We start from the raw sequence: 26,086 nt of genomic DNA, 5'->3' as shown, positions 1-26,086 counted from the left end.
AGTAGAATTGATAATGCTAGTCCATGTACTGACACAAATGGCATAAACTTAACTAATATTTAACCTTGCACATGGCTAGCTTCATATCATAACCACTAAAGTGTCATGAGTTAATTGAATTGTGATCTTACCTTCCATCCATTCTCATGAAAGGAGAACGTGCCATCAAACTAGAGTTCATTGGTGTCTGTGTTTTTTATTTTATTTTATTTTTATAAGTTCATTGGTGTTTTAGAACTTTTTTTTTTCATTAGTTTCCAGTTAGTTCAATTAGTAAAATTTCTGATGGTTGAATAAGAGATTTGAAGTTCAATCCCCATATACACCAAAAACCAATTGGTATCTTGGTCTAATAATAAAGAGTTATCAGAAACGGACGCCATAGATTTAAACTCTTTATAAAAAAAAAAACATTTTTTTCAATGCTGAAATTTTTGTTTTATATTAGGAATATCTTTATAAATCCCTCGAATATTTGAACCCAAGCAAACTGGCCGTATAACTATTGGGCTAGGAGTAACCCCTAACTGTATCTTTGTGTCATCTACATTACAAGTATTTGGGCTGAGAAGTGAACTACAATTGGTTGGCATCCCTTCTAACATGGATTATTAATTAAATCATGGCCAAATCGGCCCAATACCATCCTTTTCAAAACAATTTAGGCAAAAAACATTGTTTCGGAAATAATTGGGGAAATACCACTTTTTCTAGTACTCGAGCTTGGTGAGCTCGAGTACCGAATTTTCTAGGTCCACCGTGGCATGCCAGCGTGGCATTTTGGATTAAAAAAAAAGTCCCCTGGTACTCGAGTTTGATGAACTCGAGTACTGTATGATCTGGTACCCGAGTCCACTAAACTCGGGTACCAATTTGGATTGGCCTCCATATAATGCCTGAATAATGCCGTTTGATACTCGAGCTTCGTGTACTCGGGTACTTTTAACACAGTACCCGAGTCCCTGAAACTCAAGTATTGATCTGGGTTGGCCGCCATTTTTTAAGTGTATCATGCCATTTGATACTCGAGCTGTGTGACGTGGGCCTTAATTTCTGGAGTACATTGCTGAATGCTACCTTTATAGAGCATTATCGATTACCAAGAAAATGTTATTAGGGACAATTTTTTTATATTGGAACATGTCCATCACATTTATAACAAAATGAAGCCTTTAAATTTTATATATCACAATGTTGAAAAGCCAAAATTACATATCAAACACAACTCCCATGTCGATAAGAACCCAAAGTAGTAAGCGATTAAAGCCAAACACAAGTTGATTGAACAGATTTTACAAAGGAAATTTTTTTTCTATCTTTGCCATATATTTACGCCATAATCTTAAAAATAGTTACACGATCACTGGGGTAAGTGTTCAGCACCATGTTTGATGTTTATCACCAGTCTTCTTCAAGACTGGCTCGGTGGAAACACATGACAGTGCAAGCAAAAATGAAGAAGGATGTGAACTCGATAAGCATAGCTCATGTCTCAATCATATGAGCATGTCTAAGGATAATAGGAATCACAATGCTCCCCACAGCCGATGCTCCAGTCATAAATTTAGCAGCATCTATCCAACTGCATTATATAATTGACAAACAGAAAAGAAAATTATAAAATATATAAATAATAATAATAATAAAAAGTCTCAATTGGAAGCAGTATGAGATGAGTATTAAAAAGGCCACTACCTACTAAACATACACATGTATATCAAAGTTTCATTCACAAAGTTTATACACGGATACAGGTTACATCGTGAAAAAAAAAATATTAATGTTAAAAGGGCTTAGTTTAAGCAATACTAACCCCCCACCATCCCAGCTAGTTAGAAACTGAGTGGAACCACCTCCAAAGAATAAGCAAGGCATAGGCACCAGCACATACATGAGAGCTGCAGGTAAAATAAATCAAAATCATCAACCTTTAAAATGTACCAAAAATCATAAATGAGGTAATCAACTTGCAATATCCTCACTAACCTGATAACATGGGCCACCAATTGCCGTATATTGCACAAGCCTATCAACAGCGAAGAAAAGTCAAGCAAAAAATAAAAATAATAAATGAGAGACCCTGAATTATTTGCCATAAATAGCTCTAGTCTTTTCTTTCATTTTAGGAATCCCTCTCTGTTTTGGTGATGCATCACTAAAATCATTGGTGATAACATCATTGCTAATATAATAAGTGCCAAGTAGCCAAAAGCTAGAAATTCCCTTCAAATATGAGATGAATGATTTGCTGCGCTTAAGTGCCTTGATATTCTTCACTATATAACTGATGACCTCCTTTAATGTAGCTTTCCTATCTTCTTTAAAGTTCCAAAGCTCAGGAATGATGTATCGGCCGCTTGGATTATACTCATTCATCTCTTTCAATGCTGTAACAACAGCCGCATATATCTGAACACCCCACTCCTGTTTAAGATTTCGTAATTTCTCATCGTCTTCATCCAATATTTCCTGTATAAAATGAATGATTAATCTGGCAACCAATCCTTAACAGTCAAGTAAGCTGGAAAAAGAAAATTTTTTATTCTGGAACTAATGAAAGAGGAGAAACTTCCACCAAAAAAAAGAAAGATGACAACCCAATATGGAGGGCTTTTATTTGTAATTTTGATGCTTAAATGAACACACTCAATATGAGAGAAAGATTGTGTAAGAAATTGGAGACAGTTGGACCCATCAAGAGGATAGCCATACCTCTCAAGGAATAGTTTTCTGAAGGAGCCCATGTCATATCCCTCTGGATACTCCTTTAATATCTCAGTCACAAGCTTCTGACAATCAGCTAATATATCACTTCTAGACCGGACAGAAGGTTTCTTGTTAATGACGGGTGGAGAAACTCCGGTATGAAGAATATTTTGATACTTCAAGTCTTCATCATGTTTTGGTGATGTGCCTAAAAATATTGAGCTCAACCCATTTGATCCACGAGATTGAATCATAGCACTCTTTCCAATGGAAGAAGTGAGTTTGAAAGGTGATGTCTGAGAGGGGCATTTCACCACCCATTTCCTCTCAGATATTAACAAATCCACCAAGTGAAGGAGGTCACTTTCAGTTAGAGATCTATGAGCCAGAGGCCCTTCCTTTTGCAGATTTTGTGCCATCTCTTCCCTGACACAAATCACATATAGCAGAATAATATTAGCAAATGGTAAATTAAGTGCAAGAAAATTATCAAGTTTAAACACCAGAAGGAGTTGTCATAGCATAGCATTTAAGGAAATAATAAGGCTGGAGCACTTTTAGGTTCAACAATGCCATTGACCACAAAAGTATAAATATCAATTTCAGAATTAACATCAATCAGTTGAGATCTGTATTTAGATCATCAAGTGATACAAACTACGCCAAAAGTTGCAGTTTTGTTGAGAAAACCAAATAGGCCAGAACATGACACATGAAAACCCTCACATCATAGTTATTTTTGAGGCTCTAAGAGGGTCCAATGTAATGAGCTTTCCTTGGAAGAGTATCTAGTGATTCAAGGCTTCAGAAGTTGCTTTCTTTGCATAGATGAGAAAAAAACTTGACCTGTGAAATGATAAGAAAACCCACACAAATGTAGTGGTGGAACTGTGGATCACTTAATAATGCATTGTGCAGTTGCTCATGAGTTGTAGTCTTTCATTTATTCTGTGTTTTGGGTTCACTGGGTGATGCCTTAAAGAGTGGTGGATTCACTTGTGGGATGGAGGAATTGGTTCATCAAACAAGGAAGTTGATTTACTTGGAATGTGGCCCCTCTTTGTTGAATGTGGATTTTATGGAAGGAAGGGAAACAATCACACATTTAATGGGGGTGGGGGTCTTGGTTATTGAACCAAAATCCTTGTATTTGAGATCATTGTTTTTATTCTCTGAATTAGTATGCATCTCATTGACACTGACCAAGAAAATAAAAGTATGCACCTCATTGTAGATTTTATAGACTATTCTCTTTTCAATTGTAATTCTTTTATATCCTAATTATTTAAGAGAACTTTCTATACTCAAAGGCAGGAGCTGTAAACCTTTTGTTAAATATCATTCCATCTAATGCACCTCAACTCAAATCTATGAAGAAAAAAAAAATCTTGTAAACAAATCCCAACAGAAGGACCAGGCATCTGATATATATTTAGTCACTATATGTAGTTTAATTTGAACTCTCTCTCTCTCTCTCTCTTGACTAGTTCATACTATGCCAATGCTAAGAAAACGAGGAACAAAACCAAATATTTAAACTACACAGCAGCAGAAGCTGGATAAAATGTAGTCATCAACAGCATGAGGAAGAAAACTGCATAAAAACAAAGAAAAATAAGTGAATGCATAAAACCTGGTCCATGAGTGGGAGACAATAACTGAAGCATTAGGTGTTCCCATAAAAGATTCCATGTCACTCCAAAAAGAATCCTCAGAAAATAACTCATGCCTTTTGGAATAATCATTTATCTGGTCCAGTTTTTGGTTGGATTGATCACTCAATATATCAGAATTTGGGTCAGTTCTCCAAAATTTACACCAATATACAATCTTGTTGAAGAAACCTGGATTTGTTCTTGATGTGTCACCATATGCTTGAGAACCTATAGCAGTTTTGCTATCCATATCTGAATCATTATTGGTAGAAGAATGTGGCACCTGGCATATTGGATTAGCTTCCTGACTTGTTGATTTTGCATGTTTCTCCTTGAGTTTTGCCTTTTCGAGCCATTTAAAGAAGCGAGAATCTGTTCGAAGTGCTTTGACTTTTTTCCTCAGAGCTAACACTAGAAGTAGAGCATTTTTCTATAGTGCTTTGCCTTTTATTCTGGGAACCACCATCACTGCTGCCAAAATATTTTCTCCAGACTCTTCTGAACAAACCCGCTTCAAATACAGAATCCTGCTCTACCACAGGAGGCCAATGACCCTCACTCTCAACAACCTTCTCATCAAGTGGAGAATGCTGCTGCAGCTCCCCCACGTTTAGGTCAGAGGATGGAGGCAATGGTGACTTCCCCTCAGCTCCTGTAATAGATCTGTCAAGTGAAAAAGGCTCTTGCTTTTTTTTAGGATCCTCCTTCACATTTGATTCAGAGGAATAAGTAAATGCTGGCTTCCCATTTACTCCTCCAGCAATAGATTTGTCGTCACCATTTGACTTTGAAGTTGCAATGGGGGCCTGGATTCCATTATTAATAACAGGTCCTGTCAACACAGCTGGATTGCACTTAAATGGTTCATGAATTTTAGGGGTGAGACCATGCACAACAAACTGACCATCACCCCCAGACTGAAGCTTTAAAATGTTAAAAAATTGGAGACAATTGGAGCCATCATGAATAACTTGTAAGCAGAAAAATAGTAAATTGAAAGCTAATTCTGATTCATGCCTCTTACAATAACATATGCAAATAAAATCAAAGACTATGCAAATTTGCACTAGCTCATAAAATAAATACATACATGAATACAACAAATAAATAAGGTTTAGAATATACCTGAGGATTCCCATTGACTTCAACAACTTTAAAAGGATGCCATTTTGGATTTTTTAGGCGCTCCTGCCACAAAGAGCACAGCTTTGTAGCTTGCAAATTTGCTTCCTCAATATGAAATCGCTTCTTGCATGTATCTTGAAATGCCTTGTGATCGATTTCTCCCATTCTCTTTATTCCAATATTCGTTCGAGTAGTAATCATGTTTGTCAAGCCCTAAAGTAAGGGGAAAAAAAGAAAGAAGCCTAAGGTCATTTGTTCTCCTAAATATATAAGGACTTGCTTATTAATATGGAGTTGCAATAAGTGAACTCATGACTATTTCTCAATTAAAGAGCACGCTAGGATATGCAATTTAAAAAAGAGATGCAGCATGTGTATTTAGAAGATCTCAAATATGATTCATTAATTTCTATCCAATTTGAGTTCTTTGTAAAATTTAAAAAGAAATCTACGATCCAATTTGAGTTCTTTGTAAGATTTTAGAAGAAATTTAATGCTACTTTGAATGTAAAGTTTTTAAGGAAAAAGGAACATTCCCTACCTGTACATCATCCAACAATCCATTCCCAGATTCACCACCAACCACTATCATACTTAGCGTACCTAGTCCGCGAGACCACCACTCGTCGGAGCCTCGTTCCGCTTAGGGCATGTTCTTCGGTTATGCCCCTCTTGGTCACACAACCCGCATTGCACCTTCCTCCCCCCCTCCTTCCATGGTGTGGTTCTAGGTCGTTTCCCGCCCTCGTCCATCTCATTCCTGATTCGTGTTGAAACACGGCGACCTTTCTCTCAGATCAATTGGGGGTTAGGGAGGACCCTTCGAGTTTCTTTAGGATCCGACCATGATAATCTATCTTTCAACACAGGGAAAACGGGAGCATAGCTCCGAAATAGTGCGTCCACGCTATAGCATAGGTCAATGTACTGTTCTGCATCATGTCGATACCTAATACAAACTGCTATGACATGTGAACATGGTATCTTATACAATTTCCATTTCTGACATGTGCACGTTCTTTGCAGCAGATTAACTCCATGTGTGTGATCCCCATGTCCAGTAGTCCCTGGATTATGCGGTGTATCTACTTGATATGATTGTTGTTGCGCGCTTAATCTCATCACCCTGTGATGCTCTGCCTTCTCCTTATTTCTCATGAAGATATCCAAGGCATATTTACACCATTTTTTTCCTGAATTCAACTGCTCTATGCTGTTATTGCGACGATCATCGAAATAAGCATTCAGTTTGAACCATGTGTATTTCACCATTGCTATAATGGGCAGGCTACGAGCACCCTTTAGAACACCATTGAAGCACTCGGAGACATTTGTAGTCATCGCCCCATAACGGTAACCCTCGTCAAAAGTTAGAGCCCATTTCTCTTTCGGCACATCCTTCAGATATTGGTGCGCATCCTGGTTCACATTCTCAATTAAATCGAACGTGGCATTGAACTTTCGCTCCTGGGTAGCACTTGCTGCCCTCCATACTAGGTTCTTTAAAGTTTCATTGTTCCATCTAGTGTTCATGTTACTGCATAGATGACGAAGGCAGTAACGATGTTCTGTCATGGGAGGCTGCAAATAGTCTCAATTAGTGTCTCTGAAGATAGCTTGTATCCCAAGGTGTCTGTCAGATATGACACACAGGTGTCTCCAGTCAGTAACATACCTTCTTATACAAGCCAAGAACCAACCTTAAGTCTCTGTGCTCTCGCTCTCGACAACGGCGAAGGCTAGTGGATAAATCTTATTATTAGCATCTGTCGCCATTGCAATCATCAATTTCCCTTTATATTTTCCATAGAGGTGGGTTGCATCAATACTAATCACAAGCCTACAGTTCTTGAATCCAATAATACATGGACGAAACGCCCAAAATACGGACTTGAATGTACAGGTTCTTGGTTCATCATTATCGTCCACGTTTAACTTATACTTTGTACCCGAACTTGCATCCTTAAGTCCTGCCAAAAAACGTGGCAACTCTGCATAAGACTCCTTAAAATCCCCGTATATAGCTGCAACGGCCTTTTGTTTGGCATCCCAAACCTTGTATGTGAACCATAATGATTATGTTAGAAATTAAGTACAAGTCAAATAATTATAGTTGAAGAAAACAAATCAAGACTTGTAAGGCTATAAGATGAAGATAATATTTCTTTCTCTTTATTCGTTTTTTTTTTTCAATTCAATTTCATTTTTCATAACATCAGGTATTCATGGGTTTTGGGAATTACAATCATGCTTATACTTCCATGTATTGAAAAAAGAATGCAAGTTAAAGAATACCTTGTAGTAAGATACTTCGTGTTTTAAGTCTGCCAAAGCAACGTGATGTAAGTTCTTTATCTTATACGCGGGGTCTTCTCGTATATAGCGCTCAAGTACGTATGCTAGGAACACCGAATCAATCATCCGTCCATCATGAGCATTCTGAATTTTGTCGCACGTGTGGGGACCCTTGCATTTTGCAATCTTCCAGACATTGTCTCCCTTGCAACAGATCGCACGGACTGACCATGGGCAGGAATCATCCTCACAACTCACCATAAGCCTCTCTGAGTCTGAATGCTCAGTTTTAAACCTAAAATTCTCTCGTAGTGCGTACCAAGTCAATGCATGTCGCACCGCGAATTCAGTCGCGAATACCATTCCTTTCATTGGCTGCTGCCCAGGCGTCCAACTTGATACTTCTGCTTGCATAACCGGTGATGGATCAAACATATTATCCCAAGTGTTTTTGGTGAACCATTCCGATGTAGGATCGGGACCAGGGCATGTGTCTCTATTCTCTTCTACAACCACATCCTCGATATGATCAACATCATCATGTTCACCCATGGTTTCTAGAAGCTCCTCAAACTCATCCCTAGTAACATCAATATGGGTTGCATCGTCACCAAGTCCGTGATCATATTCAGGTTTAGATGTGCCCCCATGCAGCTCATCATGAGAGAAATGCTCTCCTGCATGCACTTCCTGGGGCCCTTGCTCCTCCTCAATGTGTGAAGCATGGGGAAATGTTTGCCACAGTTCAGTACCATACTGATCTCCTGTGTTTTCTGCACACCCATGATAAGATTGTAATGGTATTGAGTCAATGTGCTCATCTACAGTTCCATCCAAAACAGTGTGTTGTCCCCAGCCTCTACTATGGTGGGCTCAACAGTGACATAGAGATCCGAAGCAAAAAATCCTTTCACCACCATTTGCTTAACAATTTCCCGCATCATCTTCACTTGGGCGCCGCTCGATAACTGTAGTGAATTGTAGAAAACATGGGTGTCTAGAACTCGTTGAGGTGCTCGATACACGATGAAAATGTTATGCCTAGAGTGGTCTAACCCCATCACCTTCAATATTCTTCGTTGCAATTTCATAAGGCCTATCCCACGCTTCACCCTAACACAATTTTGCTTTTGGTTCGAGCCTTGGTATGACAACCCATGCAAGTCATGATAATACATCTCTCCATCGTAGTATACATAGAAAAAGTGAAAATCCATCATTGACCTGTTATTAACAATATAAAAGTTGTCATAATGTATAACCACTTGCAATAGATCTTGCGTATGATAAAAACAATTTATATTCAAACTCAATCATAGACATATATATAATTGAATATTTAACAAATATAGGGGTGCATTATTTCTGCCTGTGAACCAAGTGGTGTGTTCATTTTGTCTTTATAGGCAGGCGGTGACTTGTTCTGTTGACGAATATATGTGACATATGAGTTTCATTAGACACCAAAAAGTATTAGCGTCTTAATCAGAATTATCTAAACCCCTTTGTTTCTTTACTTTATTAAACTCTTTTGGTGAACATAAGGACATTGACACAAAGCTAGGATAGTTTGATGATACTTTTTTTTATTCGAATAATGGAGGTTTGAACTTTGAAATATTACTTGGGGGAATTTATCGCTGAAGACAACAAGCAGATTGTTGGTCATCTTAAAGGTTAGTCTTCAACCAGTTTTCACATTTTTCTCTCCAACTGGATTTCCATTTAAGTTTCTATTGTTTTAAGTGATGGGTTCTACATGTTTCTCCTATTTTGTTTTTTTGATCATTCTGATTTACATGTTTGAGCACGAATTGAAAACTTCAGGGGATTGGAACTCTGATAATGTATTGATTGTAGTGGGAAAATCATGGTTCAAATTTTTTAAAGTTGGTGGTATTGGTGAATGGATGTACTTAATAATCACTAAGCTCTCAAAGTGTGTGTGAAATTTCTTAAATGTCTTCTGGTTTCTTAGGGGCCCATTTAATGTCTTTGGTAAATAACTTAAACCTTTCAGCTTGGTGTTGCTCATCTTTTACAATCATTACTAATCACTAAGCACTTGATTGATTTTCTTTAAAGGGCTCTAATCTAAGCCTTTCAATTCATGTGTTCTTTCTATTTTTAAAACTAATAAGTTCTTTCTAATAAGTGAGTTCTTTCAATTCACGTTTTTTAAATTCACAATATCCATGATTCAACATAGCACAGTCACAAACTAATATAATTCTATAGGGAATATTTCCACAACTACGAAATCAAAAAGAGGAAAAGAATGTCAAATCCATTCATGACCCAACAAATACAAACTCGCATCCTCCTATATATATATATATATATATACACATATCATCACTTCCTATTAGCAACATTGATCCAAAACAAATTGCATTTTGGATAATTCTAGACTATCAAGCAATGACAATTTGAATTTCCCAATAAACGTAACACAACACAGCTCATTGCAATAAAAAAAATTCCTACATATCAACAACAGAATGAATCAAATAGTTTCAGAATAAAACTAAAATAAAAAGAACCATGTAACATAAACAACACAGTAATTCCCCTCTAAAACTTCATAACAAGGAACAAAGAGACACACCCAAATCAAAAAAGATCAAATAATTAAGATCTACAGAGCTACCCTTTATTTATTTATGTTAAGACACACTTATCATAGTTTAATAGAATTAGCTTCACTTCAATTTCTTGACTCCTTTTAATTACAACAATGCAACATGCACCCTCCTCTACTCTCATTTTCGTTTCACAATGTTTTCAAAAAACATATAAACAAAACAAAAAACTAGCCAACAATATTTCATTTCTTGTTAAACTTTCACACCAATTTTCATTGTTTCCTCTGCATTTTACACAACAATGAACAAAAATTTTGATCCAACACAATTGATAATCAAAATTACCACAATTACTTAAAAACTCATGGAAAGAACAAAAAAAATTACCAACATTGCTAACCTTTGAGTGCGAGGTCGCCGGCGATGAAACGGGTTTGGGGTTTGTACGGCGGCGCCGGTGATGAAACGGGTTTGGGAGTCCAAGTTTGCCAGCGATGAAATGGGTTTGGGGTTTGGAGAGTGAGAGTGAGAGTGTACAAGTGAGTGAGAAATGAGAGATGAGAGATTAGAAATGGCCGGTATTAGTGAGCAATACTCGAGTTTGATATACTCGAGTACTTTGAAAGGTACCCGAGTACACGAAACTCGAGTATAATGGGCATATACACAAAATTGCAATCCAGATTAGTACTCGAGTTTCAAGAACTCGGGTACCATTCAAAGTACTCGAGTAGATGAAACTCGAGTATAAATCTGGATTCCCATCACATGTTGGCGGACAATCCAGATTGGTACAAAATTGCAATTCAGATTAGTACTCGAGTTTTAAGAACTCGAGTACCATTCAAGGTACTCGAGTAGAGGACACTCGAGTATAATTTTGGATTCCCATCACATGTTGGCAGATAATCCAGATTGGTACAAAATTGCATATCCAGATTAGTACTCGAGTTTCAACAACTCGGGTACTATTCACAGTACTCGAGTACACAAAACTCGAGTATCAATCGACATTATCCCATCAGCAGCTCCAGCGTCAATCCAGATTGGTACCCGAGTTCCTTAAACTCGGGTACCAGATCATACAATACTCGAGTTCACCAAACTCGAGTACTGGGTGAATTTTTTTTAAAAAAATAGAAATTCCATGCTGGCATGCCACGGTGGAAGTGTCAAATCCGGTACTCGAGTTCACCAAACTCGAGTACTGGAAATAGTGGTATATCCCCAATTACTCCGAAACAGTGTTTTCTGCCTACATTTTTTAAAAAATGATGGTATTGGGCCAATTTGGCCTTAAATCATGCTAAAAGTTCATCATGATGCGTTGAGCCCCTTGAACTAGCTGGATCATGAATATTTGAGTCATCTTAAACGTGTATTTTCTCCTCTCATATGCATATATATAGTAGATCTTACTAATAAAATTCATAGTAGGACTAATTTTTTATGTGAGAAAATGATACACAATTATCATACTTTTAGAGTATTCTATTATTTTCCTCAACTGCCGGTGCAACCATCGCCTTGCTTGTGTAGCCCTCTAAAATAATATTCTCTAACATGATGTTTTTTAAAAATTAAGTATAGCTACTTCCATTGCTACAACAACAATTTCATCTTTGTCCAAAAAGATCTCAGTTCTTTTTTAAGATGGTAAAAGCTAAATGTTTTAGCACCATTAAATGTTTTAGCACCATTACTGTGAATGTTCTAACTTAAAAAAAAAAAAAAAAATCCTAACTAACCTAGTATTTAAAAAAACTTTTTTTTTTTTTTTTTTTTTTTTTTTTTTTTTTTTTTTTTTTTTTTTATAGATGATTGCATCTTAATGTATTAGAAAACAACGATTTTGTGTATATATAATTTGTTGATACTATATGAATGTTTGTTTGGAGTTTTTATTTATTTATTATTTATTTTTATACTCTGGCCCCCTCTAACTTGAAATCCTAGACCTGCCTGCTTCATAGTCCCTAACTTTCAGTTCTTATACATGAGAGATGTTGTGGTCGTGTATATGGATGATGTATAGAATAATGAATATATGATAATCATTGACCCTAGTTCCTTATTTGTACCCTATACCCTCATATGCATGGCTACGTCAATGAAGTTCCTTGGTCGGGGACTTGCCATGAGGGAACTTAGTGATCCAACATTTCACATACTAGTCTACCTATTTGTGAGGTAGACTAAAATAATTTTATAAAAAATTTAAGAAACTACACCATTACATGATTTCTTCTTGTATGATTTCAATTTGTGTTACAATTTGATGAAGAAGCCATTATTTGAACGTGCAATGACTTACAAAAAATTTGTTAGACAGTTTTAGATACTGCAAAAAAATAACTCAAAAATTCAGATATTAAAACTTCTAAAAGACCAAAAAATATTAAAGAATAAGATGATTCACTGCTTAGAAATTATTGAAATAAAACGAAATATATATGACTAAACAATATAGAAATATAAGAGAAAATGAGTTACATTTAAAAGAATAATTTCAATTATTGCAAGTTTTTTTATCTTGTAAAAAAACTGCTAAAGAAAGTTTGGTGGTTCATGTACGAAAATTATTTTTTAAAAAATACATGAAAAGCCATAAAATAATTTTTTTTTAACAAAGTAGAGGAGATGAAAATAGCATAAAAAAAGTTCATACCTCTACTTAGCTTTAAAAAAAAAAAATTAGGATTTGCTTTGCTTTTATAGTATTTATGATTAATTTGCAAATTTGGAGATAAATTATCAATGTTTGAGTTTGAGTTTGAGTTTAAGTTGAACTTGTTTGAAAGATAGAATTTCATTTCTTGTAAAGTTTGGATTAAATAAAAATAATTTTGTTTTAAAAAAATAGTAATGAGGAGTTTGAGTTTAAGTTGGACTTGTTAGAAAGATAGAGTTTCACTCCTTATTAAGTTTGGACTAAACAAAAATAATTTTAATTATTTAAATATTATGCTGATATTTTATTTAAATATTGTACTAATGTGAAAATTTGTGAGAGTTTCAGAAGCGTGAGGTTTCTCCCTTTTATATATATAGATTAGCCTTTCACTCCCACACAGCGTGACATATGGTTTCTTCTTTATAATTTTCACACAACTCTCATTTTCCATCGACGTCAACACTCTTGTGTCTTATATTTGACAGAGTTAGGAGGAAGTGCTTACAAGCTCTCCGCACAAAGAACCTAATTTTATTGCGATATTCTTATTGCTCCCAGCAGAGGTTTCTCCTTCATACAATCCTTTTGGAAATCCTCTTTCCATCGATTGAGCAGCAATTGAAGGCCAGTCGAGCTCTTGAATGAATATCTTCTTTGAGTTGCATTTTGGACCTTTTAATTTTGAACAATTGACACATTATATACTCCAATCATGCTACAATGTCTTGGAATTTTTCTCCCTATATGCTAACATGGTGGAACTGGCGTTTTGGTCAAACTAGAGGAAAGAGGTCTTCCCCTTGGGATTTGTGCCTTACGTATGGTTTCATTTCTAGGAAAAATGGGTGAGAGTGAAAATTACAAATGACATTTGTGTATCAGTGTATGGCGTGGGTTATAGGTTAGAGGAGACGACTAAATTCTTAGTTCGAAATAAATCAAACAAGTAAAATAGTTACACAAATACGAATTTGTATTGATGAATATGTGGTACAATTCTCTGTGATTACAAAAGAGTGATCCTCTAATTCGATCGCCTTGAAAGATTTGTTGATTGGAATTGTGGTAATGTGATTTTGATTTGAACACAAGATATCCTTCAATTTGGCTGAGGAATGGATCGAAGATCTTTGAAACGAAATTACAACGAATCTCTGGCTATGAGCTTGTTAGAAATTCTTTGTTCTTTGTGTTCTTCGTGTGTTCTTCGTGTTTGAAGGTTTGTGGTGGAAGTTCTTCGGTGCTTTAGAGGCTTGATTCCATAGAGCTTCGTTGATTTATGGTGTGTTGAGGTTCTTGGAGGCTTTTGAGCTTGATTCCAGTGAACTTTGAGATTTAGGAATATGATTTGGATGATTCCTCTTCGATTGTTCTTCGTATTTGAAGGTTTGTGGTGGAAGTTCTTCGAGGCTTTGGAGGCTTGAATCCGTAGAGCTTCACCAATTTGTGGTTTGTTGAGGTTTCTGGAGGCTTTTGAGCTTGATTCTAGTGACCTTTGAGATCTAGACAAGTAGTTTGGATGACTTTACTTCGAATATTGTCTGTATTCGAGGTTGAAGTTCTTGAAATTCCTAGAGGCTTCGGGGTTTGATTCCAGTAGAGCTTCTGGATTTCTGAACTCAAGATATTTTTCTCCGTCTGTCTGCTTAAATGTCTTGGGAAGGCTTCTATTTATAGGAGTTTAGGGGTGGGTGAGCGACATGTGGCGGAGTCTGATTGGTGACACATGTCACAACCTGATTGGTCCGCTTATGTCATCGCTTACACGTGCTGGATTGCTTGTGTCATCGCTTACACGTGCAGGGCTGCTTGTGTCATCGCTTACGCATGCTGATGCAGTTTCATGCCTTTATTTCAATGACACTTGGCAAATTTCTATTGGTTTCTGAATAGTGATGGCAAAACCTAGCAGCAGTACGTGGCTCATTCATGCATACAATTTTGGAGTGTGGTGAGTGAATGAGTCTTGAAAAAAAATGGATTTTTATGCTTGACTCTTCTAGTGAAATAGTTGAAGGTGGTGGAGCTTTTAACAGGATGAAGTAATTTCAGAAGAGTAGACCCACCCATATGAAAGGCTTTGATGAGACCGAGAAGGGGTCTGCAAGTATTTGAATGTACTCGCGTGACCGAGTTTTCTTAGCAGAGGTTAAGTCGAAGTAATTTCAGAAGAGTATTTGGATCATTGGTGGCGATCACAGGGTGTTGAAGATGGAGAAGAGGTGAGAATGTTGGCTGGGTACAACATGCAAAGCTCTGGAGTTAGCCTCCTATTTTTAAGAACTTCTGGTGAAGTTATATCTGAAGGGTATACTTCGGATTACAGAGAGAACATATGGGAGTGTGGTTGAATGTGCATGTGTTATTGCATCACTCAGGTTAAGTTGAGGTAATTTCAAAAGGGATTCTGGGTTTGCTGGTGGTGGTGGTGAAGAAGATGGTGATGAAGCAAAGTGAATGGATGAAACATATGACACCATGGTACTGACCCTGTATGTTAGTGACTCTCTGGCGTAGATGTCTCTGGGAAGTACACCTTCAGATGTGGGACTGGCTGCATGTTGAATGAGGTCCGACGGCAAGTCGTTGAATGCGCATGTGTAACTGGACCATACTGACGGACATTAAGTTGAAGTAATTTCAGAAGTATATTTTCTGAAATTCTTCAAGCTGATCTTAAGTTGGAGTAATTCCAGAAAGTGTGTTTTGTGGTACCAGCAACGATGACCTTTGGACCCCACGTTGGTGGAAACATGGAATGAGGCTTTAGCGACCATTTGCCGACACCAAAGGCTAATTTCTGATGAGTTGGTACCTTAAAGGTCATCGTAAGTGTTGGATGGGAGACAATTTGTAGGATACCCCAACACTTTTTACCACCTTCATCTAATGCAACTTTGTTGGGAAAGCACAACAAATGAAAGGTGGAGCTAACTTGTGATCTTGGTTTTAGAAACCAGCCAAGCTGCTGTTTGTTCCAAACTGCTACTTCTGATGGGAGACCAAACAGTTGGAGAGAGACTACGGAAGCCCTGATCTTAGGAACAGGTGTCTTTGCTGGACTTGGATTTCCTGGTCAACCAAATCCAAGAAAGCATGGAACAACGATGCCGACCTTGTTACGAGGAACTTTATGAACAAATGTGGTCATTAAGTAGGGAAACAAAATTTGTTTGAATCCTAAAACAGCGATGATGTTGTGAGAAGGGTTTCTACTGAACCATGAGAGGGTTGATTTCAAACTGATTATGAAGCGATTTTGGTTGCTAGGTGTTGAGAATGATGAGGCCATAGTGAGAAATGGCTGTGAGAAGGAGGATTTGAGAATTTGAACGAAACAAATCTTCATTTCATGATTCAGTGTTTTTTTTTTCCTCGATGGGCTTTAGTGAATCCGACCCTTCTATTTATAGTGGAAAGATGAAGAACGGTAGTTGAGTAATTGAGAATGGCGGACGGGACTTTTTGGTGAGAATGGTGGACGAGAACGGTAGGCACCGAATGGCAATGGTGGGTTGGAGACTGGTAGGCACCGACGGAAATGGTAGGCTGAAGTAGTGACCCAATGTAATTTCAATTTTGAGACATACTTGTGAGAGTTCATCTGTTCTTTGAAAGGGGAGCCTTGATCAAGTCTGGAGAATAATTTTAAGGGAATCCAAACCAAATGGATGGATCTCAAATAATGATCTTGAGAGCTTAAATTTTGGACACCGCTAGTACTTTGGAAAAGTGGGTCAGATTGGTGGTTTCTAAGTCCAAAACAAATACGTAGATTTCAAAATCAAAATCTTTGTGAAAACCTGATAGGACAACCTTTGCTCGAACATCTTGATTTTCGGTCAAAGTTTACATCAAAGCCAATAGTTGTAGAATCACACTATTTGAGCAATTTTGGATTCTTAAATAAATAAATTGACCCAAAATTGGAACGTGCGTGAAAAATTGAGCAAGACAGGTCCATCTCAAAAATTTTGACTTTTGGTCAAAATTTGTGGAAAAGTCAACTTTTTAGAAATTGGACTGTTGTGCAATTTCCAAGTTTCAGTTGAAGAAACAGACCCCAAAATTGGAAAGTACGCGAAAAATTGAGTGGGACAGGTTAATCTCAAAAATTTTGACTTTTGGTCAAAATTTGTGCAAAAGTCAACTTTTTAGAAATTGGACTGTTGTGCAATTTTCGAGTCTCAGTTGAAGAAAAAAATCCCAAAATTGGAAAGTACGTGAAAAAATGAGTGGGACAGGCCCGTTTTGAAAATTTTGACTTTTTGGTTGAAGTCAAAGTTCCAACTTGTCAAAGCATTTTCTTTTTTTTTTTTTTCTTTTTTCAGGCAGTCCGGATCCGGGTCGGTTTTTCGGGTCGAACCGGTTCATGGAGGATGACGTCATCCGTGACGTCATAGCGCTGGAGTGCGCGTCAACATGTGGTGCGTGCACGTGTGTGAGAGTTTGCCGGCGCGTGTGAGCGCGTGGCGCGTGTGAGCGCGTGAACTTGATGCTTGGATCTCCGAAGCATCAGGTGGCGCATGGAGGCGCGTGACAACTTTTTTGGTCGCGAAATTTTTATGTCTTGTCGATCTAAGGCCGCTGGATCGAGTGGTAACGCCACTTTCTTGAAATGAAGTCTGGATTTGTATGAATATGAAGGAGTAGGCCGCGATCTTTGAAGCTTATGTAGGTGTGTGGAGGCCCATGGCAGAGTGTTTGCTCTTGAAATTTTTGGGTTTTGTCGATTTTTGTTGGTTTGAGATCTTGGTGGATTCAACTTTGTGAAATGAGGTCTGGATTCCCACGAGTTTGAAAAAGAAGTCCGCTGGCATTGTTGGTCTGTTTTGGCGGTGGTCGTTCTGACAGCATATAGAAACTCAAGCAGGACGTAGGTTCATGGTAACCACTGAATGCCTCTAGTGTTCTCAAGGGTTGATTTTTGGGTCATCTTGTCAGAGGATTTAGAAATTTGGAAGAGAAGCCAGCAAGCATTGTTGGACTTTGTTACTATCTTCTTGTTTGTTCAAAGTCCTCAGAAGATTTTTGTGGGTTGATTTTTGTGACATCTTGTTAGAGGATTTAGAAATTCAGAAGAGCAGACGGCGCACATTGTTGGATTGGTTGTCATCTTAGTCTTCTCTGTGGTTCTGACATAGTTGAAATCTCAGACTTTCAAGTCGATAGTACAGTCAGTTTGAACCATGAATAATGCTAGAGATACAAATAATTTTACAAAATGCTAATGTGGTGAGTAGTTTGTTGGTATGAAAAAGTGATATTAATAGTAGGTTTAGATACAAATCAACAAGAGGTTGACCACATCAAAAAATGTTGTAAAATAATTTGTGGCGGTAGCATTACTCTTGAACAATATGCGGACTAGAACTTCATCGCAAGTCTAATGCAATAAATTCTTTCTGACAACGTGATCTTCTTATGGGTACGAAGTGTGTATATATATATATATATATATATATATATATTTTTTTTTTTTTTTTTTTTTTTTTTTGACTTTGAGTTGCAAAATTTGACTTCAAATAATATCTGTTTGGTGACAGCATTTAATGGCTTGCCAACTTTCTTCATTTTTCTTGTCTGTTATCTCAGATGTTTTCTATATAAAGGCATGCTATTGCCTTCATCACTGAGGCACATGTTCAACCTTCAGCTTTCTTCTCTTCCTTTCAATTTTTTTATTTTTTTACTTTACGTGCTATGAGATCTTTTTCCCTGACAAATTTTTTTGTTGCTTGTTTTTGTTTTGCAGCACAATTTTCTTGAGCTTTGGGTTTTGACATCAAACTTTACGTTGACGTTCTCATGGAAGTGTTGGCCTTCATTTGGTGGCTTTGAATTTCATTGATAGCAACATTCTTGCAGTGACGTATGCCTTCATGTTGTTACATTCTTTTCTTGCATCCACAATCTTTTAATGATATTTTTCTTTGCAACGACGTTTCTATGAGGATATTCAGCTAGGCAATGATGCTATCGCCAGTACTCGTCTTTGAAGTCGTACTAGCTCCGGTATTGGTAATTAAGCTGTACCAACACTTGTATTTGCAACGCAGCTATATCAAGAATCTTTGCAACATAGCTACATCAAGAGTCTTTACCCTGAAGCCGCGCTAGCATTTTCTATGAGGCATCACCATTAATTTGTCTACTGAAGCAATATTTGCACTTGCGTCTTCTATGAAGTCGCAGCACCATTTGCCTTTGTAATGAAGATGCACTAGCACTCTTCTTTTGCCATAAAGTTGCCTCGACACTTTATTTGCATTGAAGCCATGCCGATATTTATCTTTGTCATGAAGCCATGACAATGCTTCCTTTGTACTGAAGCCGTGCCAACATCCATTTTTGCCATGAAGCTGCGCCAACACTTCATTAGCACTGAAGTCGTGCTGACACTTGCATTAGCACTTGCACTCGCATTGAAGTTGCACCAATATTGACTTTTATAATAAAGTTACAACAACACCAATTTCTAGAGGCAACATAGCTCAGACATCAAGGGTACATAGTACTGTCACCAGACATCAAGATTTTAGAGATGCCAACGAGATGTTGAAGATGCATGAAGTCCTTATCAAGACTTTGAAGATGCAAGGAAATGCCAAAAAAAAACCTTGAAGTTTCGAGAAGCTCCCATCAAGACTTTAAGGATGCAAAGAGATACTGGCAAAATCTTAAAGATGTGAAGAGAATGCCGCCAAGACTTTGACATTGCACGAACATGCCCTTAAAAGAGAGATGATGCAACATCAACTTCAGATGTTGGAGGAAGGTGACGTTGTCCAGATTTTAGAGACATGATGTGAAACAGCACCACTCAGAAGGGAGATGATGTGGTTCAAATTTCGAAGTTGTGAAGTGGCACAACCTAGAAGAGAGACAATATAGCCTAGACTTGAAAGGTACAAAAAAGATGCCCCCAGGAGATAAGTGATGCAAAGTATACTTCAGAGACGTGGGAAGATGTCCACAGAAGATGAGCAATGCCATGCAGCCTCCATTCCTTGCAACAGAGGTTGAAGATTTTATTTTACTCCACAACCGAGAATCAACTTATCATTATTTCAAGGAAAGCTAAGTAACACCAATTCTTTGCAGCTATCACTTTCTACCACAATGATCTTTGAACATCATATAGTAAGCAATTGATTGATCTTAAGCGACGCCTTGCCAATCAAAGGGTTCTTGAAAGCACGTTGACGACCTTTGGACAAACTCTTCAAGCTAGACTGGCAGTCCTTCTTCTTTTTATGTGACTGAACTTAGTGAAAGGTACTAAGCTGCCTACGTACCCTGGAGAGAGATCAAGTCATTACGTAGTTCAACAAATTTTTTTTTTGATGATTTGTTTTATGGTTTTGATGATTTTTTTGTTTTTCTGGTTTTGATGATTTTTTTTTCATGGTTTGATGATTTTTTTTCTTTGTTTTTCTTTTGTTTTTTTTTCATGATTTTTTTTTTGTTTCTTTTTACAAAAAGGGAGGGCTCACATGTGTAATCCTCGCCTTACACCCCACGGCATTTCATGGGTACCAATTGCACAATAGTGGGTATCACCTCTAATCGAACCCGAGACTTTGGCCTCAAGGGCGACATGGGCATCCAGCCACTACGCCACACTCGCAAATGGTGACATAGAGTAGGATTAATTTCTCCTTATTTGTACACTTTCAAAGGTAATGGAAAGACATCATGTACACTTGTAGTGCTACAGTAGGCAGTTTAAACTCTTACCGAGGAGCAATTCTCGATTTTCAAGCATAGAAGCGTTTGAGGAACTTCCCATTGATGGGGCCGATCCTTACACCATCATTGTCAATCAATTTGTAAGCCTTATTGGTGTTTGCCCCCTGCCTGAGAGTTGGAAGTACATCACAAGCAATGGTCACATGGTTTGACCCGACAACTTCATCAAGGTCTAGATCAATCTTGTTTTCTTTGGCAAGCTTCATGATTTGTTCTTTGAAGACGAAGCATTTTTGAATTGGGTGGCCAATGATGCGATGATATTTGCAGTAGTTAGGGTCATCAACTTTCCCTATGTCTTCTGGTCGCTTGCATTCTGGCAATTCAACCAGCTTTAATTGCAATAGTTGTTCTAAGATGTTTGGCACATCTTCATCGGGGAACGGATATGATTTTTGCTCATGTTCCTTAAAGGTCAGATGACGCACTTTGTTCTTTTGCCATCCTTCAAGTTGTTTTTCATTTGCCTTTACTTCTCTCCTTGGAACCTTAATTATGGCAGTGTTAACAGTTATTGGGTCTTTGAGATTGCCTTTTGCATTCTTGTCATTCATCTTTACTTCCTTTCTGCTTTCCTCAGGTATGAGAGGTTTTGTATTTCCGTGGCTAGAGATACTTAATTCCATGTTGTGCGCACGAGTTGCCAATTCTTCGAATGTTCGGGGCTTTATCCCTTGCAGGATGTACACAAGTCCCCAATGCATGCCTTGGATGCACATTTCTATAGCAGATATTTCAGAAAGTCTATCCTTACAGTCTAGACTCAAAGAACGCCATCGATTGATATAGTCAACAACAGGCTCGTCTTTCCACTGCTTAGTATTGGTAAGCTCCATCATGCTTACCGTACGGCATGTGCTGTAGAACCGGTTGAGGAACTACCTTTCAAGTTGTTCCCAACTATCGATTGACTCGGGTTCTAAGTCTGTATACCAATCAAAGGCATTCCCTTTTAGTGAACGAACGAACTGCTTTACAAAGAGGCCTCCTTAAGTCCCTACGTTCTCGCAAGTTTCTACAAAGTGAGCAACGTGTTGCTTAGGGTTTCCCTTTCCATCAAATTGCAAGAACTTAGGGGGTTGATACCCATTTGGCATTCTCATATTGTCAATGCGCTTCATATAGGGTTTTGAATATATGAGAGAATTTGTAGAAGAACCTCCATATTGTGCTTGTATGGTATTCGTTATCATGTCCTGTAGTTGTTGGACAGATATTGAGGCCATTGAGGTAAATTGTTCTTGTCGAGGAGTGTTTTCAATTTCTTTCCCTTCATCATCCTTCGCAGATGTGAATTTATGACCATGGCTTGATTCACCAAGATCTTGTACTTCGAGTTTGTTCATTAAAGTTGCAATTTGGAGGTCCTTATCTTCAAGTGCTTTTGTGAGAAGGACGACCCTTTGTTCCATTTCAACCATCTTTTCTTCCACAGTAGAGGTGTTAGTCATCATGACTGACACAACTTCCATAAATGATGGAGAAGGAAGTGAATTAAAGTAAGCACGTGAAATCTCATCTTTTGGGTTCCTTTTGATGAGAGAGAAATCGTGCGACCAACTTCTCGTGAAGGAAGAAGGGGATTTGCCCCCATACTTGAGGTGTTCCAAGGTGGAGATGTCCTTGTTGATAACCTTGTTTCTTTTAAGAGGGTCTAAGGAGATGATTGTCTGGACTTTGGCTTCCTTGGTTGATTGAGATTGAAGTTGATTGTGAGCTTTAGGTTGGCTACAATTGATTGCTCCAATGCAACTGTTGGTGGTAGCCGTACCAAGTTTCATTGAAGTAGCTATTGTTGAAGCTTGAATGTTCTTGCTAGAGGCCATTGAAGTTGGTAGCAAGATGATGAAGATTTTTTTTTCTTTGAAGGAGAATGAGATGAGAGGCAGAGATGTCCCACCGGGCGTGCCAGAATTTGTAGACGACTAAATTCTTAGTTCGAAATAAATCAAACAAGTAAAATAGTTACACAAATGCGAATTTGTATTGATGAATATGTGGTACAATTCTCTGTGATTACAAAAGAGTGATCCTCTGATTCGATTTCCTTGAAAGATTTGTTGATTGGAATTGTGGTAATGTGATTTTGATTTGAACACAAGATATCCTTCAATTTAGTTGAGGAATGGATCGAAGATCTTTGAAACGGAATTACAACGAATCTCTGGCTATAAGCTTGTTAGAAATTCTTTGTTCTTCGTGTTCTTCGTGTGTTCTTCATGTTTGAAGGTTTGTGGTGGAAGTTCTTCGGTGCTTTAGAGGCTTGATTCCGTAGAGCTTCGTTGATTTATGGTGTGTTGAGATTCCTGGAGGCTTTTGAACTTGATTCCAGTGAACTTTGAGATTTAGGAATATGATTTGGATGATTCCTCTTCGATTGTTCTTCATATTTGAAGGTTTGTGGTGGAAGTTCTTCGAGGCTTTGGAGGCTTGAATCCGTAGAGCTTCACCAATTTGTGGGTTTGTTGAGGTTTCTGGAGGCTTTTGAGCTTGATTCCAGTGACCTTTGAGATCTAGACAAGTAGTTTGGATGACTTTGCTTCGAATGTTGTTTGTATTCGAGGTTGTAGTTCTTGAAATTCCTGGAGGCTTCGGGGTTTGATTCCAGCAGAGCTTCTGGATTTCTGAACTCAAGATATCTTTCTCCATCTATCCTCCGTCTATCTGCTTAAATGTCTTGGGAAGGCTTCTATTTATAGGAGTTTAGGGGTGGGTGAGCGACACGTGGCGGAGTCTGATTGGTGACACATGTCACAGCCTGATTGGTCTACTTATGTCATCGCTTACACGTGCTGGATTGTTTGTGTCATCGCTTACACGTGCAGGGCTGCTTGTGTCATCGCTTACGCATGCTGATGCAGTTTCATGCCTTTATTTCAATGACACTTGGCAAATTTCTATTGGTTTCTGAATAGTGATGGCAAAACCTAGCAGCAGTACGTGGCGCTTTGTAATTGGTTGTATTTTGTAGACTTGGTAATATGATGTGTCAGCTTGTGATAGGTCGGGAATTTTCCCTCTCTACAGTTAGCTTTAACGATTGTTAATTAAAGTGCTAGCATTAAGTGTGTTAAATGCATGGTTTTAAAAACCGAACCGAGAATCAAACCGTTTTTTTCAAAATTTCCAGTTTTTGACCGGTTGTTGACCGGTTTTGAGGTATTTAACCAGACCGGACTGCACCGGTTTTTCCGGTTGAACCGGTCGGACCGGCCGGTCCGGTTTTTAAAACAGTGGTTAAATGTTAAAATTTTAATATTTAACACACTAAACGTTAAAAAAGAAGTGAGATGTTCCAAATGTCATATATGTTCAATATTGATAAAGCAAAAAACATATGTACTGAGCCAATGTGTACTTTTTCTAAGGGTAAATTTGTGAGTGGAAAAAACATATCTACTGAGCCAATATTTTTTTCTCGTCTATCTTGAGTATAATGGGAAATTTTGTGAATGGGCATAAGGTATTTGTAAAACTCGCTAGCCCATGTATAGCTCATCACTCTATTGTCCATAAAAGCTAAATACAAGTGAAGAAACCCTTTGCATCTACTAGATCATATATTTCGTAGCTGTCAAATTGCGAAGCCTCCATTGTTGCTGGACATATCCCATTTAATGTTGATCATTATAATCCTACAAGTCTTGACTCTTGAGGGCTGGGATTGAGTCAACCAAATCGCCATAAACGGAATAAAACAGAACTTAGCTTTTTATAAAAGCCCGCTACTCTAGGTTGATGGTTTGCCAAATACTCATTGGCCAAAAGCATTTTTCCCTTCAACTGGAGGATCCTGGCGGTACCTCCAATAATGGCGGCTTCAGGAAATTTTTATAAGAGTCATTAAAAAACTTAAATTAATAAAAAAATTAATAAAAAGTGAACTTAAATACATCAATTTATCAAAAAAAAAAAACAAAAAAAAACAAAATATATGAAGTTTTACAATTTTCTTTTACGAGTTTTTATATTTTGAAATCATTACAAGATAGTTCAATAGTTCATTATTAGTTGTCAATTTTTATTGTTAATGTGAGTAGATGTGACCATTTTATTTTGTTAAATTTGTATTATTATTTATTATTTATTTTATTAAGTTGTTATTATCTATGTGTTATTATTTCTATAAGAATATTTTAAACTAAATGACAAAACTCAACCAACTGACATTGTATTAAATTGGCATACACAACCACACTCATCCATACATAAATAATACACTAAATGTCTATTTAACCAATCAAATTCTTGAACAATCACTAACTATACTATATTTTTTCTTGAATCACTAACTATATTACAAAAAGTTATTATAATATGATAACAATACACACATTTATGTATCACAGTGTTTGTGTTTCCTAATTATTAAATTATATAATATTCATATTATACACATACAAATTCACACACATCACAATTCACACAAATAACATTGTAACAAAAATAAATAAATAACATACACAATCAGTATCAGAGACACCCTTACAAACATGTAATATAAATTTATAATAAAGAGAAATACCCACAATTCACAAACATTTACTTTTTACTCTTAAGAGTACTCAAAGATGCTGATCAGATATTTAGATAAAAAAAAAAAGAGAGAGATAAGATGATCAGATTCATGAGAATGAGATAGTTAGACAAAAAGAAGAGAGATAAGGTGAGATTCATGGGAATGAGGTCAAAGAACTTAAAGAGAGAGAGAGAAGTCCGTGATTTATGTTGTTCTTTAGTCAATTTTGGAATGGGCTAATTTCTGTTGGTGTTTGGCTTTGTACTGAGCTGAGCTGATATGTGATTAGGATGTGCAAGATTTAAGTTAGGATGTGCAAAAGTATTTTTTAAGGATAAATTAAATTAATAAAAATATTATGTGTATATTTATTTATTAAAAAATTTCAAGTGAGGAGGTTCAATTCCCCCAAAGATAAGCTAGCTTCGCCCCAGCTGCTAAAATGCCATAAAATTCATAGAAGGCCCCAACAATAGAAGAGCAGAAATCCGACATTAGTTTTACCAACGCCTTCACGAAAGTTTTTTCCAATGCATTCAACAATCAACATATGCCAAAACTAGTTTTTTCTATGTTTGGAGAGTGCTTTCTTTTTCCCTAATCACATTGTTCCAAATTTGGTACTTTTGTGATTTGAAAGCATACATTCGCGATAGTAGGTTGGAAAGATGTAAGTAGCGGACTCGACTTTCCTGAGTGGAACTCGGGTCCAAGGCAGTCCAATCAAAGTTTGACAAAAAAGAAAAAAAAAGAAAAAAAGAAAAAAAAAGAAAGA

The 26,086-nt window shown here is 37.2% G+C and overlaps 2 protein-coding genes and 1 pseudogene across 2 annotated transcripts; all 3 read right to left on the bottom strand.

Annotated features, from left to right (window-relative positions):
* Positions 1 to 1,316: 1,316 nt before the first annotated feature.
* On the bottom strand, positions 1,317 to 2,206 carry LOC142618015 (vacuolar protein sorting-associated protein 55 homolog; annotated as a pseudogene).
* Positions 2,086 to 5,702, bottom strand: LOC142616873 (factor of DNA methylation 1-like). The gene is made up of 2 exons (XM_075789631.1): positions 5,487 to 5,702; positions 2,086 to 2,469 (listed from the first exon to the last, which is right to left on the bottom strand). The coding sequence occupies exons 1-2, from the start codon at positions 5,685 to 5,687 to the stop codon at positions 2,086 to 2,088; spliced, it is 585 nt and encodes a 194-aa protein (XP_075645746.1). The 5' UTR covers positions 5,688 to 5,702.
* Positions 5,703 to 6,278: 576 nt separating this feature from the next.
* On the bottom strand, positions 6,279 to 7,061 carry LOC142616872 (uncharacterized). The gene has a single exon (XM_075789630.1). It carries the CDS (start codon positions 7,059 to 7,061, stop codon positions 6,279 to 6,281), a length of 783 nt encoding a protein of 260 aa, XP_075645745.1.
* Positions 7,062 to 26,086: the final 19,025 nt, after the last annotated feature.

The sequence above is a fragment of the Castanea sativa genome, chromosome 11 (genome assembly GCF_040712315.1).
Source record: "Castanea sativa cultivar Marrone di Chiusa Pesio chromosome 11, ASM4071231v1".
Classification (NCBI taxonomy): domain Eukaryota; kingdom Viridiplantae; phylum Streptophyta; class Magnoliopsida; order Fagales; family Fagaceae; genus Castanea; species Castanea sativa.
The sequence above is the reverse complement of the archived record's forward strand: the minus strand, read 5'-3'. Positions and strand labels throughout refer to the sequence as shown.

Excerpts from the sequence above, each read along its gene's own strand:
- LOC142616873 (XM_075789631.1), bottom strand. The coding sequence starts at position 5,687 with ATGATTACTACTCGAACGAATATTGGAATAAAGAGAATGGGAGAAATC. Across the intron at positions 2,470-5,486 it reads AAGTCAATGGGAATCCTCAG|GAAATATTGGATGAAGACGA; the intron begins GTATATTCTAAA and ends CATTTTATACAG.
- LOC142616872 (XM_075789630.1), bottom strand. The coding sequence starts at position 7,061 with ATGACAGAACATCGTTACTGCCTTCGTCATCTATGCAGTAACATGAAC.